General features: G+C 45.3%; 1 protein-coding gene across 1 annotated transcript; it reads right to left on the bottom strand.

Moving 5' to 3' along the window:
- Positions 1–15,298: 15,298 nt before the first annotated feature.
- Positions 15,299–16,402, bottom strand: LOC131145799 (uncharacterized). The gene is made up of 2 exons (XM_058094982.1): positions 15,735–16,402; positions 15,299–15,635 (listed from the first exon to the last, which is right to left on the bottom strand). The coding sequence occupies exons 1-2, from the start codon at positions 16,400–16,402 to the stop codon at positions 15,299–15,301; spliced, it is 1,005 nt and encodes a 334-aa protein (XP_057950965.1).
- Positions 16,403–17,608: the final 1,206 nt, after the last annotated feature.

Here is a 17,608-nt window from a genome sequence, read left to right as displayed (position 1 = left end):
AAGAAGAGAAGAGAGGTTGAAGGAGAATCCTCCCAAAGGGAAGCCCCTGCAGTAGGTGATTCCGGCGCCCTTACTGACGAGGTCCATGCTGCTCCTCCTATGCACTCGCAGGCTCAAGTGGAAGCCATTTTTCACGAGCCGACCCGTTCTGCGTCTGCTTTTCGTCGGGCTGTGCATGTTGAGGACTTTGTGCAGGCCCAATGTACCCTTCTTGACGCTCTCTCGACGAAGATCCGCCATACTTCGTACCAGGTGTCTACTTTACTTACTTTATAAATTTATTTTTTTTTTGACTTACGCGAGCTCTTTGTAACTGTTCCATACCTTGCATTTTTCCCCAGCTGGCAACGATGGCTCTGGCCCAGGAGGAGAAAGTCGCGGAGATGTATCACCAGACATTGGATGCACGGGAAAAATATGTCCTCGCTCAGAACGAGCTACACGAGGCCGAGCTCTGCGAGCAAGCTTTGAAGGCAGAGATCGATCACCTTCGTAGGGAGGAACTTCCTGCCCGAGAAGCTACTGCTGCTGCTTCTGCTTCCCGAACTGCAGTGAAGAGATACAAGGACTCCAACCAATTTGTTATCGACACCTCTAAAGCTTACCGAGTTGGATTCAGGAGGTGTCGTGATCAAGTAAGGACTAAACATCCCGAGATCCCTCTTGATGGTGTAAGCTCTCATGGCTATGGCGAGGAGAGCCCCGAGTCTGCGGAGGATTTGGAAGAGGATGAAGAAGGGGAGGAGGAGGAAGCTGGAGAAGGGAGCAAAGCAAATTAGTTCGTAGGGACAGAATATGTATTTTGAATTTTCCATCCTTTATTGATGTAGTGCAACTTTTGTAAGTGACACTTTTATTACAGCGTTGCAAGAAGCGGTTTTTTAAGAATAGTATTTCTTTAACATTTCAGATTTCCATGTGTTTTTGACTTCTTTCCCCCCTACATCTTCCAACTTGTATGTTCCGGGTTTTATTTCTGTTGTGACCTTGTATGGGCCCTCCCAGTTAGGCTTTAACTTGTGCGACCCCTGCTCGGACGGGTTGTTTCGCCTCTTCCTCAGGACTAAGTCTCCTGAATGGAAATTTCTTATTTTGACGCGGTTGTTGTAGTACTTTGCTACCCTCTGCTGGTAAGCTGCAACTTTTAAACTCGCCTGATCCTGTCTCTCTTCCAGTAGGTCTATTTCTGACCTGAGCTCCTCACTGTTGGTCTGCTCCTTAAAGTATTTCCTTCGCCAAGAGGGTATGCCCACCTCTGCTGGGATGATTGCTTCTGCACCGAAAACAAGCATGAACGGGGTTTCCCCTGTTGCTGCTCTTTTGGTGGTGTGGTAGGCCCATATAAGGGAAGGGAGCTCCTCTGTCCATCTACCTTGCATAGATTCGAGTCGGGTCCTCAGTCCGTGCAGAATCGTCCGATTCATGTTCTCTACTTGTCCATTGCTCTGGGGGTGCGCCACTGACGCGAAGAGAAGCTTAATAGATAGGTCCGAACAGAACTTTTGAAGCGCTCGTTGTCAAACTGCCTCCCATGGTCTGTAACTATCGCTAAGGTGAATGCCATAGCGACAAACTAATGAGGTCCATACAAAGCTGTGTAATATTCCGCTCTGTTATGGTGGCTAGGGGTTCGACCTCTACCCACTTAGTGAATAATCTATTGCTACCAACAAGAATTTTTTTGGCCAGTCGTCTGTGGAAGAGGTCCAAGGATATCTATCCCCCACTGAGCAAAAGGGCAGGGACTGGTTAGAGGAGAGAGTAGACTTGAGGGGGCGTGTGGTACAATTGCGCACTTTTGACATCTGTCACATTTTTTTACGAGCTCAACCGCGTCCTTCCTCATTGTGGGCCAGTAAATCCCTGTCGCATAGCTTTGTGAGCTAGAGCCCTACTGGCAAGGTGGTTTCCCACATACTCCTTCGTGGATTTCTCGTAGTACGTATTGCCCTTCATCTTTGCTTAAACATCGGAGGGTAGGGCAGTGTAAGGGATCGCCTGTAGAGCTCCCGGCCCATCAACGTATATCTTGCCAGCTTTCCTTCCTCCTCACCTTTTGAGCCTCCTTATTATCTCTTGGTAGGGATCCGTCCTGGAGGTACAGGAATAAGGACGCTCTTCCCAGTCGTCCTTGCTGATTCGGACGCCAATGAGTTAATTCTGTCCTCCTCGTATGAGGGTTTCCTATGCGTTCAAGATAGGTAATGTCTTTCCATTCCGAACCGGTTGGCCCGAGGCTAATTTCGCTAGTGCGTCCACCTTTCTATTTTCTGCTCTCGGGTACGTGTTCTATGTCGAACTGGATGAATGCCTCTATGTTTTCTCTTGCCTTGGAGAGATATTTCTTCATTCTTGGATCTCTAGCTTCGAATTCTCCTTTGAGTTGCTCTACCACTAGCTGGGAATCACTCAGTACTTTGATCTGTGCCACCCCTAATGCTGTCCGCCAGTCCGCAAGGCCGGCTAACAGGGCTTCGTACTCCGCTTCGTTGTTGGTTGCTGTGAACTCCAGTTTTAGGGCGAAGAGAGTTTCATTGCCCTCCAGGTCAGAAAGGATGACCCCGGCGCCCCCTCCAGCAGCATTAGAGGACCCATCAACATGCATTGTCCACTGCCGAATTGGTGGACTGACTCGGGTAGACTTATGCGGTAAAATACGTGAGTACCTGCAGCCTTGAACCGCTGGGCCTCGGTTGATACTGTATGTCGAATTAACTTAATTCTGATCCGACCACATAGTCATTCTCCCGAACATCTAGCGGTCGCTGGAGATTGGTCTGGGAAGGTGTTAACACGACAACCCTATGGGATGAATAGGGGTCTTAATTTTGCGCGCTGCCCAGATGATAGAGAAGGCGGGATTCTCCACCGTCACAATAGTTCTTATCTGGAGCAACTTAAACATACTTGTGAATATATAGGCTGGTGCTTTCTACCTTCTTCCGACAAGAACGAGCTGACGACATTCTCTGTTTTTTAGATCGCTATATATAGGTAGAGGTCTTCCCCATTCTTTGCTTTTGTCAAGAGAGGAGGGGATCCGAGGTATTGCTTAAGCTGCTCGAAGGCTACCTCCTGATCTTCCCCCCATTCGAATCATCACCTTCCTCCGCAGTGCTCTAAAGAAAGGTAAGCCTTTATCCCTGAACAGGAGATAATCTACTGAGGGAGGCTATCCTTCCGGTCAGAACTTGTATCTCCTTTTTAGGTCCTTGGAGCTTCCATCTCCAGCAGGCGCTCAGTATTTTATCCGGATTGCTTCTATACCTCTGTGAGTCAACAGAACAAGCCCCAGGAATTTTTTACCTAGCAGAAACGGCCGAAACGCACTTCGAGGAGATTCAACCTCATGTGGTTGTAACCAGACGGAGGAGCTCGAACTTAGCCCTCAGGTGTCCTACAATGTTTGCCCCTGCGTCCATGCTCTTCACCAGCATCTCGTTCCACTAAGCTTCCATTGTCTTTCCGAGCTCTTCGTTTAAAAATTCTGTTCACTAGCCTCTGATATGTGGCCGGCCCTCATGTTTTTAAAAGGCCGAAGGGCATCACCCCGGTAACAATATAAACCCTTGTCGGGGACGAAAGAAGTTTTTTTCCTCATCCGCGGGACTCATAGGTATCGTGTATACCCGCTAGTAAGGCGTCTAGGAAGCTGAGGAGCCGTGTTCCCCGGTCGAATCCCACTTAGCTGATTCAATTCGAGGAGAGGAACTGCTGTCCTTGGGCATGCGTTATTCCTTCCGGAAGTCCTAATGCAGGTGCAAGAAGGACATAGGCACCATTTTCCATTGTGGTTTTCTGAACCAGGGACCACATGCTTAGCCATCGGGGTAGTCTTACCTTCTCGGATGAATTGGGGTCCTGCAACAGTTTCTTTAACCTCTTCGGCAATTAATTTTGATTCGTTCATCCGCGAAGCTCCTTTTTTTCCTGTTTTACAGGTCGGTGTTTGGGGGTGACCGGCAACCTGTGCTCTATATCACCGCGGGTCAGATGCCAGCATGTCGCAGCCGACCATGCGAACAATCAAGAATTCGTCCAAGAGTTTTGCAGTCAACTCCGCTTTCCAAGTATCGTGCAGTGATTCCCAATTTGTACACTTCTCTCCTGTGGCCTTGTGTGGTACGTGTTTGATATCTTCTGTGTAATGTATGATCTGGGGATAACTCTCCTCTGACCCCCGGTCCCTTCCATTCCCCCGTTAGAGCTTCTTTGGCCTCCATCTTCCTTCAAAGCATTACTGCACTCCGTGGCACGGCCTGAGCTCCTTTGGCATATCCTATTCTTTGGCTTATGGAACTTACCTTTGAGGTGGTATGTTTATTGTTCCCGCGCGAACTTGCTTTAAGACTGGAACGACCCAAGATGACACATTGTAACACCGAAGGTCGGTTAACACCATGAACTCTGGTCAACTTGTACCATGCTGCCTGGGTTGTCCCTACTGTTCACTTGGTACTGTGATGGTGTTCCTATAAGGGTGAAAGAGTGTGTCCTCCTCCCACCAATCCTAACCCAAAGGGTTAGACGCGGCTTCAATCGTTCCGTAGCGCCGATCGTTCATCCCCTACCAAAGACCGTACCAGACAACATGATGTTGACTGCCCGACTTCCCATTGTCTATCACAGTATAACGCCTAACCATGTAAAGTGGCTACTAAGTAGGGAGAGCAACTACGCGTCATCGTGCGGCTTGCTGCACTTACACAGCTTCTCTCCCTCTCAAATCTGTTTGGCAGCACTATGTTCTTGTTTCGTTTGCGTACTGGTTTCCTCTACCCCTTTTCTATCGTCTACTGCACTGTTAGCAAGGTCTTTTTGTGCACCTTCCCACGATCTCCTCCACTGGCGGATCCTCCAAAGATCACACCGTAATTTCCCCAATAGCTTGCCTTTCCTTCTCTTTTGGCCGTGTCCTCCGCTACTCGGTGGATTCCCTTTGGTGAATTAATCTTTCTGATTAAATCTGGACTAGATGTCCCCTTCTATTAGCGGTACTAGTTCGATTTCTTTTCATTTAGCTGAATTGCATTCTTCTGTTTGCCTGTGACATCCTATGGAATGCCGCAGAACTTGGACATTGTTCCGCTTAGGTAAAGTTTCTTATATAATTAAAATATAATGAATAATATATTATACTATAGTAATTATACGTATATATTACACAGTTCATGTTGGGTTGTCTCACCATTACCCTTCGCTGCCATCCGAATCAAGACAGAGCAAAAAAGCCTCTACAGATATACAGGAGGGGGCGGACAGAACCGGTGGGCGGGATCGGGGCGCGTGATCGTTGAGACAACACGTTACTCCGGGTCCCCAGACCGTTACGACTCCGGAGGTTGTGTGTCGCTACAACCCTTGCTAAGCCTTGTGCCCTTGAATAACCCTTTTCCCCCACTTGGCTTGAGATTCTCGGGTTAGTAACTTGATGGATAGGAGAGCGTTGGGAGGTAGTACAATCCAGGCATAAGGCATCTGGTGATCCGGTCGGGGCCAAGAAAAAAAAAAATCCACACGAGGCTTCAAGTCCGGATACACATCGCTTTGAGGAGAGCGGTACGTAGAGTGTACATGCTGGTCCATGAGTTGTTAGCACACACAAAAAAATCTCACCGTTAACTCCTCTCCTTTATACAAACTTTATAAACAAACTGGAAAAGGTTGATAACTGCACTGTAACCCCTTGAGATCGATAACCCACGTACTTGGGTTTTACTGAACTTGGGAATAATTATTTTTATAAAATATTATTGTTTGTATGAAGACCCAACCTTGTGAGAGCCCAATACCAGTGTCTCACCCCATGATTATCCCAATATTTTTTCAGATGTCCATGCTGGATAGAACATGGTCACAGTAGTGTATGGACGACGCGTGGGGGGATATAGGTTTTGATTTATAATAGATTAGTCAGTCAATTTGTTTTTGATGTCCTTATACTACTCTGTTAAGGGATAAACATTGCTAACTGTTTAACTGTTTAAAGTGTGATGTTGGAAATGATTATTGTTGTTGAGTGGCATAATTTAGTACGCTGGTAATTATTAGGGAGGTTTTCCGCTATATGAAATATTTAGGTCATTTCAATCAGGTGAGATCGAGAAATTTTAAACTAATGTATTAGGCAGCCATCCATAGACAAAATATCAATTCTATTACTCAGATCCTTGCTTCCCAACATTAGTATCCAAATTCTGAAGATTTGCCCCAATGAAATCTCCATAAATAAATAACCGAAATACCGTGACATTTGTAAGTTAAAATCACTCTTGGTAACAAATACCCTCATTGCTGCTCCACTATTGACAGAAGTCAACCTTTGCCATGTTGAAAAATGCAAAAGATGAGAGCAAGACACACAAAAACTTTGAAGTGGAGAACACCACCAGCTATTTCTTCCTCAGCTACACATACATACTATGGAGTTTTAAACCTCTAATGGTGCTATGTACACTCAACAAGTTCAGTAGCAAACCTCCTCAACTACTCCTGTTTGAGTCGCTCTAAGTTAATCCTCTTTGAATAAACCGAAAGGAAGACTTTCTTCTAATTAACACTATCTATTCCACGCAAAGAACGATCTCATTAGAACCACCAAAGTTTCAAATTACCACCCCCGCACGTTCACCAATCTGAACAACCGAATCTGACCCTCCTTCATCCTCGGGATGACTGTGTTGCAAATTGAACACACTACACTCGGCTTCTCAAAAACCTCATCGCCATCAACTCTCTCAGACTCTTTACTACTCATTTTGTAAATAACTCAACTCTATAACTTACCATTCTAATTTTTCTTTTTATCCTCCATCCATGTCTTTACCTCACTAACTGTGTGAATGAGCACTTTTCTCTTTTCTTCAATTTTCAAAAGTAAGACAACCATTCTCAAATCTATCTAACCACCAAATAAGTAATTAACTCCATTAGCTGAACTTAAAATCCGGTTTCTCCTCCAAGCAAAAAATAAACACCCTATCCAAACTTTTCCACTTGCTAATTGAAAGGGTTCTCTTTCAATCTGACAGCCTAATTTTTTGTGGAAGTTTCGCTTCCATACTATATATGTGTCTCATTTATGTTGATTCCTAATTCATATACATTAAGAACTTTGATGGTTTCCAATTAAATTTTCTTTAACTCATCAACTTTAATATACTATATTATCTTGTTCCCGCAGATGCAAAAATTTAACTTCCAAATCGAGATGACTAGTCCGACTAACATGTGGACAGTCTGAGACCCAACTATGCAATAGCAGTCTCTTTTACATGTTGATATGCTGGCCCTAGGTGTTGCATGCATTTCTATGTGACTATAATATGATGTCTTATTGGCAGGATCTTCTCATCTCACACTCACCTGTCAAATTTATATCTATCTCACATATTCTTCCTACTGTTAGCTCTTACCCCATATAATTATAATTCTATCCCATTTTAATATTGTTTTTCATTCTCAACCTTTGTTTTCCTCTCCTTTAACCAACGTAGAATGTCGCGCGACTTGTGAAATGTACGAAAAGTCCTTAGATGCTTGACTCATAGACTATAAAGAATATCTTCTATTCCTCCTTCTGCCGTGTGGTTACAAACTCCAACATTACGAAGGCCGGACATTTTATGGCATCCTAGAATTGAATGTGACACCTACTCTCCTTAGAATAGTCGGATCTACGGACCATGCTAACTTATGGCAGGATTGAATATTTTATTAAGCCCAATAAGCGCGAGAGAGAGATAACTACACCAAGGAACAATAACTTTCCAATAAAACGCATTATCGTAACCAGTATCCCCAAAAACTCCATCCACACATGACAGAACCCGAGGATTGCGAAGCACCTAAATCCGAGGGTAACTACTGACATTCTTTCAGTTGCTCTAGAGTTCTATGCACATAAATCATAGGAAGCCTAAGACACCTAGGTATACTTCATAAACTGTGCCACGGTGCACATCTTCCACAAAATACACAAAAGTTTCTATGTCGAAATAGTCCAGTATTGCAACATGGTAGCAACTCATTCCATTGCATTGACTATAATACTCAAGAAAAAGACTATAGTGACAATGCATATTCGGAAGAAAACGTCAGATGAGTTCGATTTCCGTGACTTCATTCATACCGAACTAGTCCGCTATCCTTTTCATCCTCTAAAAAACTCATACAAAACCACGGCATAAATTTTCTATTCTACTTTCTTTCGGCTGCGAGAGTTAAGACAAAACTCCAAAAGTCAAATTTGCTTGTTGGTATTTTAACTACTGGCTATGCAAAATCTATAGTCTGATTGCTCTTAATCCTCTACCACCTACACCTACCCTAAAACATATCCCTTCCCTCATCCTACTATCATTCATACCTATACTACACTCTGGTTATAACATCCCTAGAGTTTACACAAACCTATTCCCTAAGCTCTGATACAAACTGTAGGCGACCTGGGTAATTTCCGTCATTAAAATTTCTCTTCATACTCCACGTGTAACACCTGAATATTTCTATTATAATAATCCTGAATAAAGATAGTGGAGACCTTCAATTCAATGACCCAGAATGCTAACTATTCCCATATCAGCATTAAAGATCTAACTTTTCAAAAATAGGATATCACAATAATTTATGACAACTCATCACACATAAATAAAATATTAACATTTCTAAAACAAGACCTTCGTGTCTATCCACCTACGCTTCATTGCACTACCCTAATAATTGTTATAACTCCCACAGACGTCTGAACAATATTGTAATAAATCAGGGGGTGTGCATGACACCTCTCAGTAAAGACGACTTAGATTATTATCAGTGTGTGTCAACATGATTTTGAAGGTGATGTACAAAATACCGCCATTAATTAAGTATTTTAATCAGAAATCATGTAAAGTTGTACTCACCGCCTAGATATATAACGCTTATGTCATGTTTTAAGATTTTAAATGCTTACTGTCCCCTTCGTCAAAACATGCAACTTGGGCCTTAGAAATGTCCCTATATACGCAAATCCACAGATATCAAAAGACTCCTCAAATTGCTAATCATACCACATCTGATTAACCCTTGCTATGATCGGTTGGTGTAGTTCACGAAGACTTGGACTTGTCATGGCTTGGCCTACCACCGAAGCTAAGTAAATCGTGTTTGTAATCTGTATTGTATCTATAACGTACAGTAATGATTTTCCTATCCAACTGGCCCAAGAACACTAAAGGGTACCTCTACTCCTTCCAATTCTCTGGTCAAATCAACTATCTACCACCAACCAACCTCTTCTCAACACCATTTATAAAGGGCAGTGGACTCACTTCATTTTAAGTCGCGCACTCGTCTCATTCAAGGGATTGCTTCCTTCTTCTTCAACTACTACATCTTCCATCCATTTATACTTGGTCCCCAAGTCCCTTATTTTTTTTCGGTGCTAGGTAATGCTTTCCTTTCTATAGTAATTTTTGTCTTGGTGTTCCTCATGTTCTTCATTGTTTTGCGCTAATCTTTTATGTTTGATCCTGTCCCTTGTAAAGAATTGCCTTGTTGTTGTTTGTGTGAATTTTACTACCTGTCTTGATCTGTGTTGTCCTCCTTTCTTCTCTCTTCTTCTTGTCTTTGCTGTTGCTTGCTCTGCTTGACCTTAGGTTAAGTAGTGTTTTTCCTTCAGGCTTTGTTTTTCCTATGGAGACGGCCTCACAGCAATTTAAGATCCCTACAAACAGTTCGGAGCGCTCGTTGTGACTCCTTCCCCTCTCGTTCTGACCCCTGCATAACGCCAGTTATTTCTTCTTTGCCGGTAACCATCGAATTCACTGTTAGGTTACCCTCATGCTACTGAGTCAGTGTTTTTACCACAAAAAATTCCGAGAGCCTCTGCCCTCTGTAAACCGCTTATCTAGACGTGGTCTAGGCTTCCCCTTTTTTCTTTTCCTCTCATTCCCTTTTGTTTTCTAGCGTACTACGTTTTTTACTACATAATTATAAAATTAAACCGCATAGCAACCATCACAACTCTTCCGAACTCTTATCTTCATTCACCTGTTTTGGGCTGTGCTCCCCCTGCTCCGTTTGTGGCCATTAGCCTTACCGTCCCACTTTTTTAGAGTTGCCTCCAATGCTGTCTCATTCTGGCAGAGAAGAGCTTTAATTTATTCAACGCTCTATCTCTACCAGTTTAAACTCTTCTCACCTCTTCTACCAGGTCAGTTCTCCATCCATATTGGAAAGACCCTTTTTTCCTCTTGTTTCGGGAGAGTTGAATTAATAAAACGGACCCGTTGTCTGGCTTCTCCTCTTGAACGGTAACGTTGTTATCTTCCCCACCCTCATTTTTTCCCAGGGCTTACAAGTAGGTTATCTTCTAAAACAAAAACACAAAAAAAAAAAACCCATTTTTTCTCCTTTCAAAAATATCCCTTGTTTCCCCTTGTAAGTTTCGGTGCCATCCATCTCCTCCCCCATACGTTCCCCCGAAGATCAGGCCCACCCTGAAAGAACTTCGTACATTCGTTAACGGGGTATTCCCTCATGTAGTGAGCTGCTTCCAGTGCGTGTTCCTTGGTGCAATGGGAATCAGCCCCGTTTCCTTCACTCGCTTCCCCCCCTCAAGTCATTTTTCCCCTTTTTCTCTCCCTCTGATTTTTGTGTAATTAGTATTTTCAGGTGTTTATCCTTTACACTATGGTGTTTCTTATTACCAATTTTTCTTTTACTGCTCGCAGATATGGACTTCACCAGGTATGAATCGCTCATAGGAGAAGCTAGAAAGCAAAGGGTGAGTAGGAGTAGGAAGAAGAGAAGAGAGGTTGAAGGAGAATCCTCCCAAAGGAAGCCCCTGCAGTAGGTGATTCCGGCGCCCTTACTGACGAGGTCCATGCTGCTCCTCCTATGCACTCGCGGCTCAAGTGGAAGCCATTTTTCACGAGCCGACCCGTTCTGCGTCTGCTTGTCGTCGGGCTGTGCATGTTGAGGACTTTGTGCAGGCCCAATGTACCCGTCTTGACGCGCTCTCGACGAAGATCCGCCATACTTCGTACCAGGTGGCTACTTTACTTACTTTATAAATTTATTTTTTTTTGACTTACGCGAGCTCTTTGTAACTGTTCCATACCTTGCATTTTTCCCCAGCTGGCAACGATGGCTCTGGCCCAGGAGGAGAAAGTCGCGGAGATGTATCACCAGACATTGGATGCACGGGAAAAATATGTCCTCGCTCAGAACGAGCTACACGAGGCCGAGCTCTGCGAGCAAGCTTTGAAGGCAGAGATCGATCACCTTCGTAGGGAGGGAACTTCCTGCCCGAGAAGACTACTGCTGCTGCTTCTGCTTCCCGAACTGCAGTGAAGAGATACAAGGACTCCAACCAATTTGTTATCGACACCTCTAAAGCTTACCGAGTTGGATTCAGGAGGTGTCGTGATCAAGTAAGGACTAAACATCCCGAGATCCCTCTTGATGGTGTAAGCTCTCATGGCTATGGCGAGGAGAGCCCCGAGTCTGCGGAGGATTTGGAAGAGGATGAAGAAGGGGAGGAGGAGGAAGCTGGAGAAGGGAGCAAAGCAAATTAGTTCGTAGGGACAGAATATGTATTTGAATTTTCATCCTTTATTGATGTAGTGCAACTTTTGTAAGTGACCACTTTTATTACAGCGTTGCAAGAAGCGGTTTTTTAAGAATAGTATTTCTTTAACATTTCAGATTTCCATGTGTTTTTGACTTCTTTCCCCCCTACATCTTCCAACTTGTATGTTCCGGGTTTTATTTCTGTTGTGACCTTGTATGGGCCCTCCCAGTTAGGCTTTAACTTGTGCGACCCCTGCTCGGACGGGTTGTTTCGCCTCTTCCTCAGGACTAAGTCTCCTGAATGGAAATTTCTTATTTTGACGCGGTTGTTGTAGTACTTTGCTACCCTCTGCTGGTAAGCTGCAACTTTTAAACTCGCCTGATCCTGTCTCTCTTCCAGTAGGTCTATTTCTGACCTGAGCTCCTCACTGTTGGTCTGCTCCTTAAAGTATTTCCTTCGCCAAGAGGGTATGCCCACCTCTGCTGGGATGATTGCTTCTGCACCGAAAACAAGCATGAACGGGGTTTCCCCTGTTGCTGCTCTTTTGGTGGTGTGGTAGGCCCATATAAGGGAAGGGAGCTCCTCTGTCCATCTACCTTGCATAGATTCGAGTCGGGTCCTCAGTCCGTGCAGAATCGTCCGATTCATGTTCTCTACTTGTCCATTGCTCTGGGGGTGCGCCACTGACGCGAAGAGAAGCTTAATAGATAGGTCCGAACAGAACTTTTTGAAGCGCTCGTTGTCAAACTGCCTCCCATGGTCTGTAACTATCGCTAAGGGAATGCCATAGCGACAAACTAATGAGGTCCATACAAAGCGTGTAATATTCCGCTCTGTTATGGTGGCTAGGGGTTCGACCTCTACCCACTTAGTGAAATAATCTATTGCTACCAACAAGAATTTTTTTTGGCCAGTCGTCTGTGGAAGAGGTCCAAGGATATCTATCCCCCACTGAGCAAAAGGGCAGGGACTGGTTAGAGGAGAGAGTAGACTTGAGGGGGCGTGTGGTACAATTGCGCACTTTTGACATCTGTCACATTTTTTTACGAGCTCAACCGCGTCCTTCCTCATTGTGGGCCAGTAAAATCCCTGTCGCATAGCTTTGTGAGCTAGAGCCCTACTGGCAAGGTGGTTTCCACATACTCCTTCGTGGATTTCTCGTAGTACGTATTGCCCTTCATCTTTGCTTAAACATCGGAGGTAGGGCAGTGTAAGGGATCGCCTGTAGAGCTCCCGGCCCATCAACGTATATCTTGCCGCTTTCCTCCTCACCTTTTGAGCCTCCTTATTATCTCTTGGTAGGGATCCGTCCTGGAGGTACAGGAATAAGGACGCTCTCCAGTCGTCCTTGCTGAATTCGGACGCCAATGAGTTAATTCTGTCCTCCTCGTATGAGGGTTTTCCTATGCGTTCAAGATAGGTAATGTCTTTCCATTCCGAACCGGTTGCCGAGGCTAATTTCGCTAGTGCGTCCACCTTTCTATTTTCTGCTCTCGGTACGTGTTCTATGTCGAACTGGATGAATGCCTCTATGTATTCTCTTGCCTTGGAGAGATATTTCTTCATTCTTGGATCTCTAGCTTCGAATTCTCCTTTGAGTTGCTCTACCACTAGCTGGGAATCACTCAGTACTTTGATCTGTGCCACCCCTAATGCTTCCGCCAGTCGCAGGCCGGCTAACAGGGCTTCGTACTCCGCTTCGTTGTTGGTTGCTGTGAACTCCAGTTTTAGGGCGAAGAGAGTTTCATTGCCCTCCAGGTCAGAAAGGATGAACCCGGCTCCCCCTCCAGCAGCATTAGAGGACCCATCAACATGCAATGTCCACTCGTCCGACTTGGTGGATGACTCGGGTAGCCTTTCTGCGGTAAAATCCGTGAGTACCTGAGCCTTGACCGCGGGCCTCGGTTGATACTGTATGTCGAATTCACTTAATTCTACCGACCACCTCGTCATTCTCCCCGAACTCTCCGGTCGCTGTAGAATTTGTCTCATGGGCAGGTTTGTTAACACGACAACCCTATGGGCTTGAAAATAGGGTCTTAATTTGCGCGCTGCACAGATGATAGAGAAGGCGGCTTTCTCCACCGTACAATAGTTCTTCTCGGCGCCACTTAACACCTTACTTGTGTAATATATAGGCTGGTGCTTTCTACCTTCTTCCCGGACCAGAACCGAGCTGACGACATTCTCTGTAGAAGCTATATATAGGTAGAGGTCTTCCCCATTCTTTGCTTTTGTCAAGAGAGGAGGGGATCCGAGGTATTGCTTAAGCTGCTCGAAGGCTACCTCCTGATCTTCCCCCCATTCGAATCCTCCCTTCCTCCGCAGTGCTCTAAAGAAAGGTAAGCCTTTATCCCCTGAACAGGAGATAAATCTACTGAGGGAGGCTATCCTTCCGGTCAGAACTTGTATCTCCTTTTTAGTCCTTGGAGCTTCCATCTCCAGCAGCGCTCGTATTTTATCCGGATTTGCTTCTATACCTCTGTGAGTCACCATAAAGCCCAGGAATTTACCTGCAGAAACGCCGAACACGCACTTCGAGGGATTCAACCTCATGTGGTACCGACGGAGGAGCTCGAACGTTTCCCTCAGGTCCTTACAATGTTGCCCTGCTTCCATGCTCTTCACCAGCATATCGTCCACGTAAGCTTCCATTGTCTTTCCGAGCTATTCTTTAAAAATCTTGTTCACTAGCCTCTGATATGTGGCCCCCTCATTTTTTAAGCCGAAGGGCATCACCCGGTAACAATATAAACCCCTTTCGGTGACGAAAGAAGTTTTTTCCTCATCCGCGGGACTCATAGGGATCTGGTTATACCCTGAGTAAGCGTCTATGAAGCTGAGGAGCTCGTGTCCCGAGGTCGAATCCACTAGCTGATCAATTCGAGGGAGAGGAAAGCTGTCCTTTGGGCATGCTTTATTCAAGTCCGTGAAGTCTATGCAGGTGCACCATTTTCCATTGGGTTTTCTGACCAGGACCACATTGCTTAGCCACTCGGGGTAGTCCACTTCTCGGATGAAGTTGGCCTGCAACAGTTTCTTTACCTCTTCGTCAATTATTTTGATCCGTTCCATCGCGAAGCTCCTTTTTTTCTGTTTTACAGGTCGGTGGTTGGGGTTGACCTGCAACCTGTGCTCTATCACAGCAGGGTCGATGCCAGGCATGTCTGCAGCCGACCATGCGAACAAATCAGAGAATTCGTCCAAGAGTTTAGTCAACTCCGCTTTCAAAGTATCGGGCAAGTGATTCCCAATTTGTACACTTCTCTCCTGGTGGCCTTGTAGTGGTACGTGTTTGATATCTTCGTGTAATGTACTGATCTGGGGATACTCTCCTCTGACCTCCAGGTCTTCCACCGTTAGAGCTTCTTTGGCCTCCATCTTCCCTTTCAAGGCCATTACATAGCAACTCCGGGCAGCGGCCTGATCTCCTTTGGCATATCCTATTCCTTGTGGCGTAGGGAACTTAACTTTGAGGTGGTATGTTGATGTTACCGCTCGAACTGCGTTAAGGAATGGACGACCCAAGATGACATTGTACACCGAAGGTCGGTTAACCACCAGGAACTCTGTCAACGTTGTTACCTGCTGCGGGGTTGTCCCTATTGTCACTGGTAACGTGATGGTTCCTAAAGGGTGAATAGTGTCTCCCCCAAATCCTACCAAAGGGGTTGAGACGGGCTTCAATCGTTCCTTGCCGATCTTCATCCCTACCAAGACCGACCAGAACATGATGTTGGCCTAGCTCCCATTGTCTACCAGTATACGCCTAACCATGTAATTGGCTACAAGTAGGGAGAGCACTAGCGCGTCATCGTGCGGCTGCTGCACTTCCTCTTCATCTCCGCTGTCAAAGGTTATGGCATCACCTTTCTTGTTTCGTTTGCTACTGGTTTCCCCCTTTTCTATCGTCTGCACCTGTTTAGCATATCTTTTATGTGCACTTCCACTATCTCCTCCACTGGCGGATCCTCCAAAGATCACCGTAATTTCCCCAATAGCTTGCTCTTCCTTCTCTTTTGGGCCGTGCCTCCTCTGCTCGGTGGATTCCCTTTGTGAATTTTCTTTCTTGATAAATCTGGACAGATGTCCCCTTCTTATTAGGACTTCGATTTCTTTCTTTAGCTGAATGCATTCTTCTGTGTCGTGGCCGTGATCCCTATGGAATGCGCAGAACTTGGACATGTTCCGCTTATGTAGAGGCGTTCGCATAGGTTCGGGCCATGAGACGTAGTCCTTCTTTTTTATCTGCATCAACAACTCTGAGCGCGGTACATTTAAAGGTGTGTAGGTGGAGAACTTGTTGTGCTGTCCTCTACTCTTTTGACTTGTTTGCAGCGCACTAGTTTCGTGCCTTTTTGTAGGTCTATACACGTCTCCAGATTCTCTGCCGTTGTTCCTCCTTTTCCGTTCTAGACGATTTCCTCTCGTGTCCATCATCTCCTCTAGGTTTATGTATTTCTCTGCTCGAATCATTAACTCCCCCATGTCCACTGGAGGTTTTTTTCCAAGGGAATATAAGAAACTTCCGGGTTGGAGAGCCGTTGTCAGGGCGGCCAAAGCTACCCACATATCCAAGTTGCGGATTTCTAGGGTCGCTGTGTTGAAATGGTGCATGAAGTTCTTTAAAGTCTCCCGGTCCCTTTGCACCATACTCATTAGATGGCCTGTTGTTTTGGCAACTCTTCGGCTACTGAGGAAGTGGCCAATGAACATTTGCTCCATCCCTTGGAAGGAACCAACAGATCCTGGTCGAAGAGTTCGATACCAGTCTCTGGCGGTACCCTTAAGGGTAGTAGCAAACGCTCGGCACATAATGGCGTCTGGAGCCCCTTGCAGCTGCATTAACATTTTAAAATTTTCCAGGTGATCAATGGGGTCAGACAAACCTTCGTATCTCTCAAAGGTGGGCATCTCGAATCTGCTGGGCAATGGAGCTTCCATGATCTCTTTGCTGAACGGAGATTCCGCGCACTTTAGGGATGTTTCCCCATGGTAGGGCCTGGTTCTGCCCTCTTTCATCATCTTCTCTATGTAATCTATCTTCTTTATTCTTTCCTCGAGTTCGGTGGATCTTTGTTGGTTGACGTCCACGCTATTTGCATCTTCTACCTTCTTGCTGGGTTGAGTTTTCTCTTCTTTCTCCCTTAGTTCGTCAGCTTGTTTGTCTACGCTGGGTTTCTTTTGCGGTTGGGGAAGGACGTGCCCCTCCTGACTCTTCTGTTGTAAGAGTTGGTTGAGCATGTCTTTCATTTCCTTCTGGAAGGCAAGGAACTCCTCCCTACTGACACCAGATGAATCGGAGGTCCATTGGATGGATTGGGATGGTTCTTTGTGATCAGGGAAGGAGGTGGAATTGCGTGAGGTTGGCATTGCTTGAATGTTGGAAAGTCAAGAGCAAGATAATATCGCCTCCTAAAAGTAGCTTCCCACAGATGGCGCCAACTGTTGCGGGAAAAAAATAGTTAGGATGCTCCTTCGACTCTCGTTGACCTGAAAGAGGGAAAAAACAAAGGCTTGGAGGACCCGGGGTGTACTCCGGGGGATCACTCCGATGCCTAAGTAAGAGGAAGGCTTTTAGGAAGGCTATATGCAACAGTAGAATAGTGCTATGTCACTTACCTTTGCTTGTATTCCCAGTCCCTACTTATAGGGGCTTGAGTTGACCGCTGGTTGGCTCGGATTTATTGCGTGGGGGCGCGAATCGCTCTTCGGCCATAAGTGTGTGCCCCTATTACTCGGTTAATAAGGGCGTCGGCGTGAATCTCTCCTTCTCTTTATTAGGTCGGAGCTGATCACTCGTCAGAAAGTCAGACTTGGAGAAAGTGTGAGACGGGCGTTGACCTGCCCTTATTAGCGTGATTAATTATGGGCATATCAGGAAGATTATATTTATTTTATAAATTTATACAAATTTAAATTCAAGTTTCAAAATTTTTACCTGGTAAGAATTTTTTTTTTATGGTTTATTAAATATCTGTATTATGTCCGACCTACACAATGAGATGTATCTAATCTTTTATCGCACGTCATCTAATATAAGATAAAAGT

The sequence above is a fragment of the Malania oleifera genome, chromosome 13, assembly GCF_029873635.1.
Source record: "Malania oleifera isolate guangnan ecotype guangnan chromosome 13, ASM2987363v1, whole genome shotgun sequence".
NCBI classification, from domain to species: domain Eukaryota; kingdom Viridiplantae; phylum Streptophyta; class Magnoliopsida; order Santalales; family Ximeniaceae; genus Malania; species Malania oleifera.
Note: the sequence above shows the minus strand (reverse complement) of the source record. Positions and strands in the feature narration are given on the sequence as shown.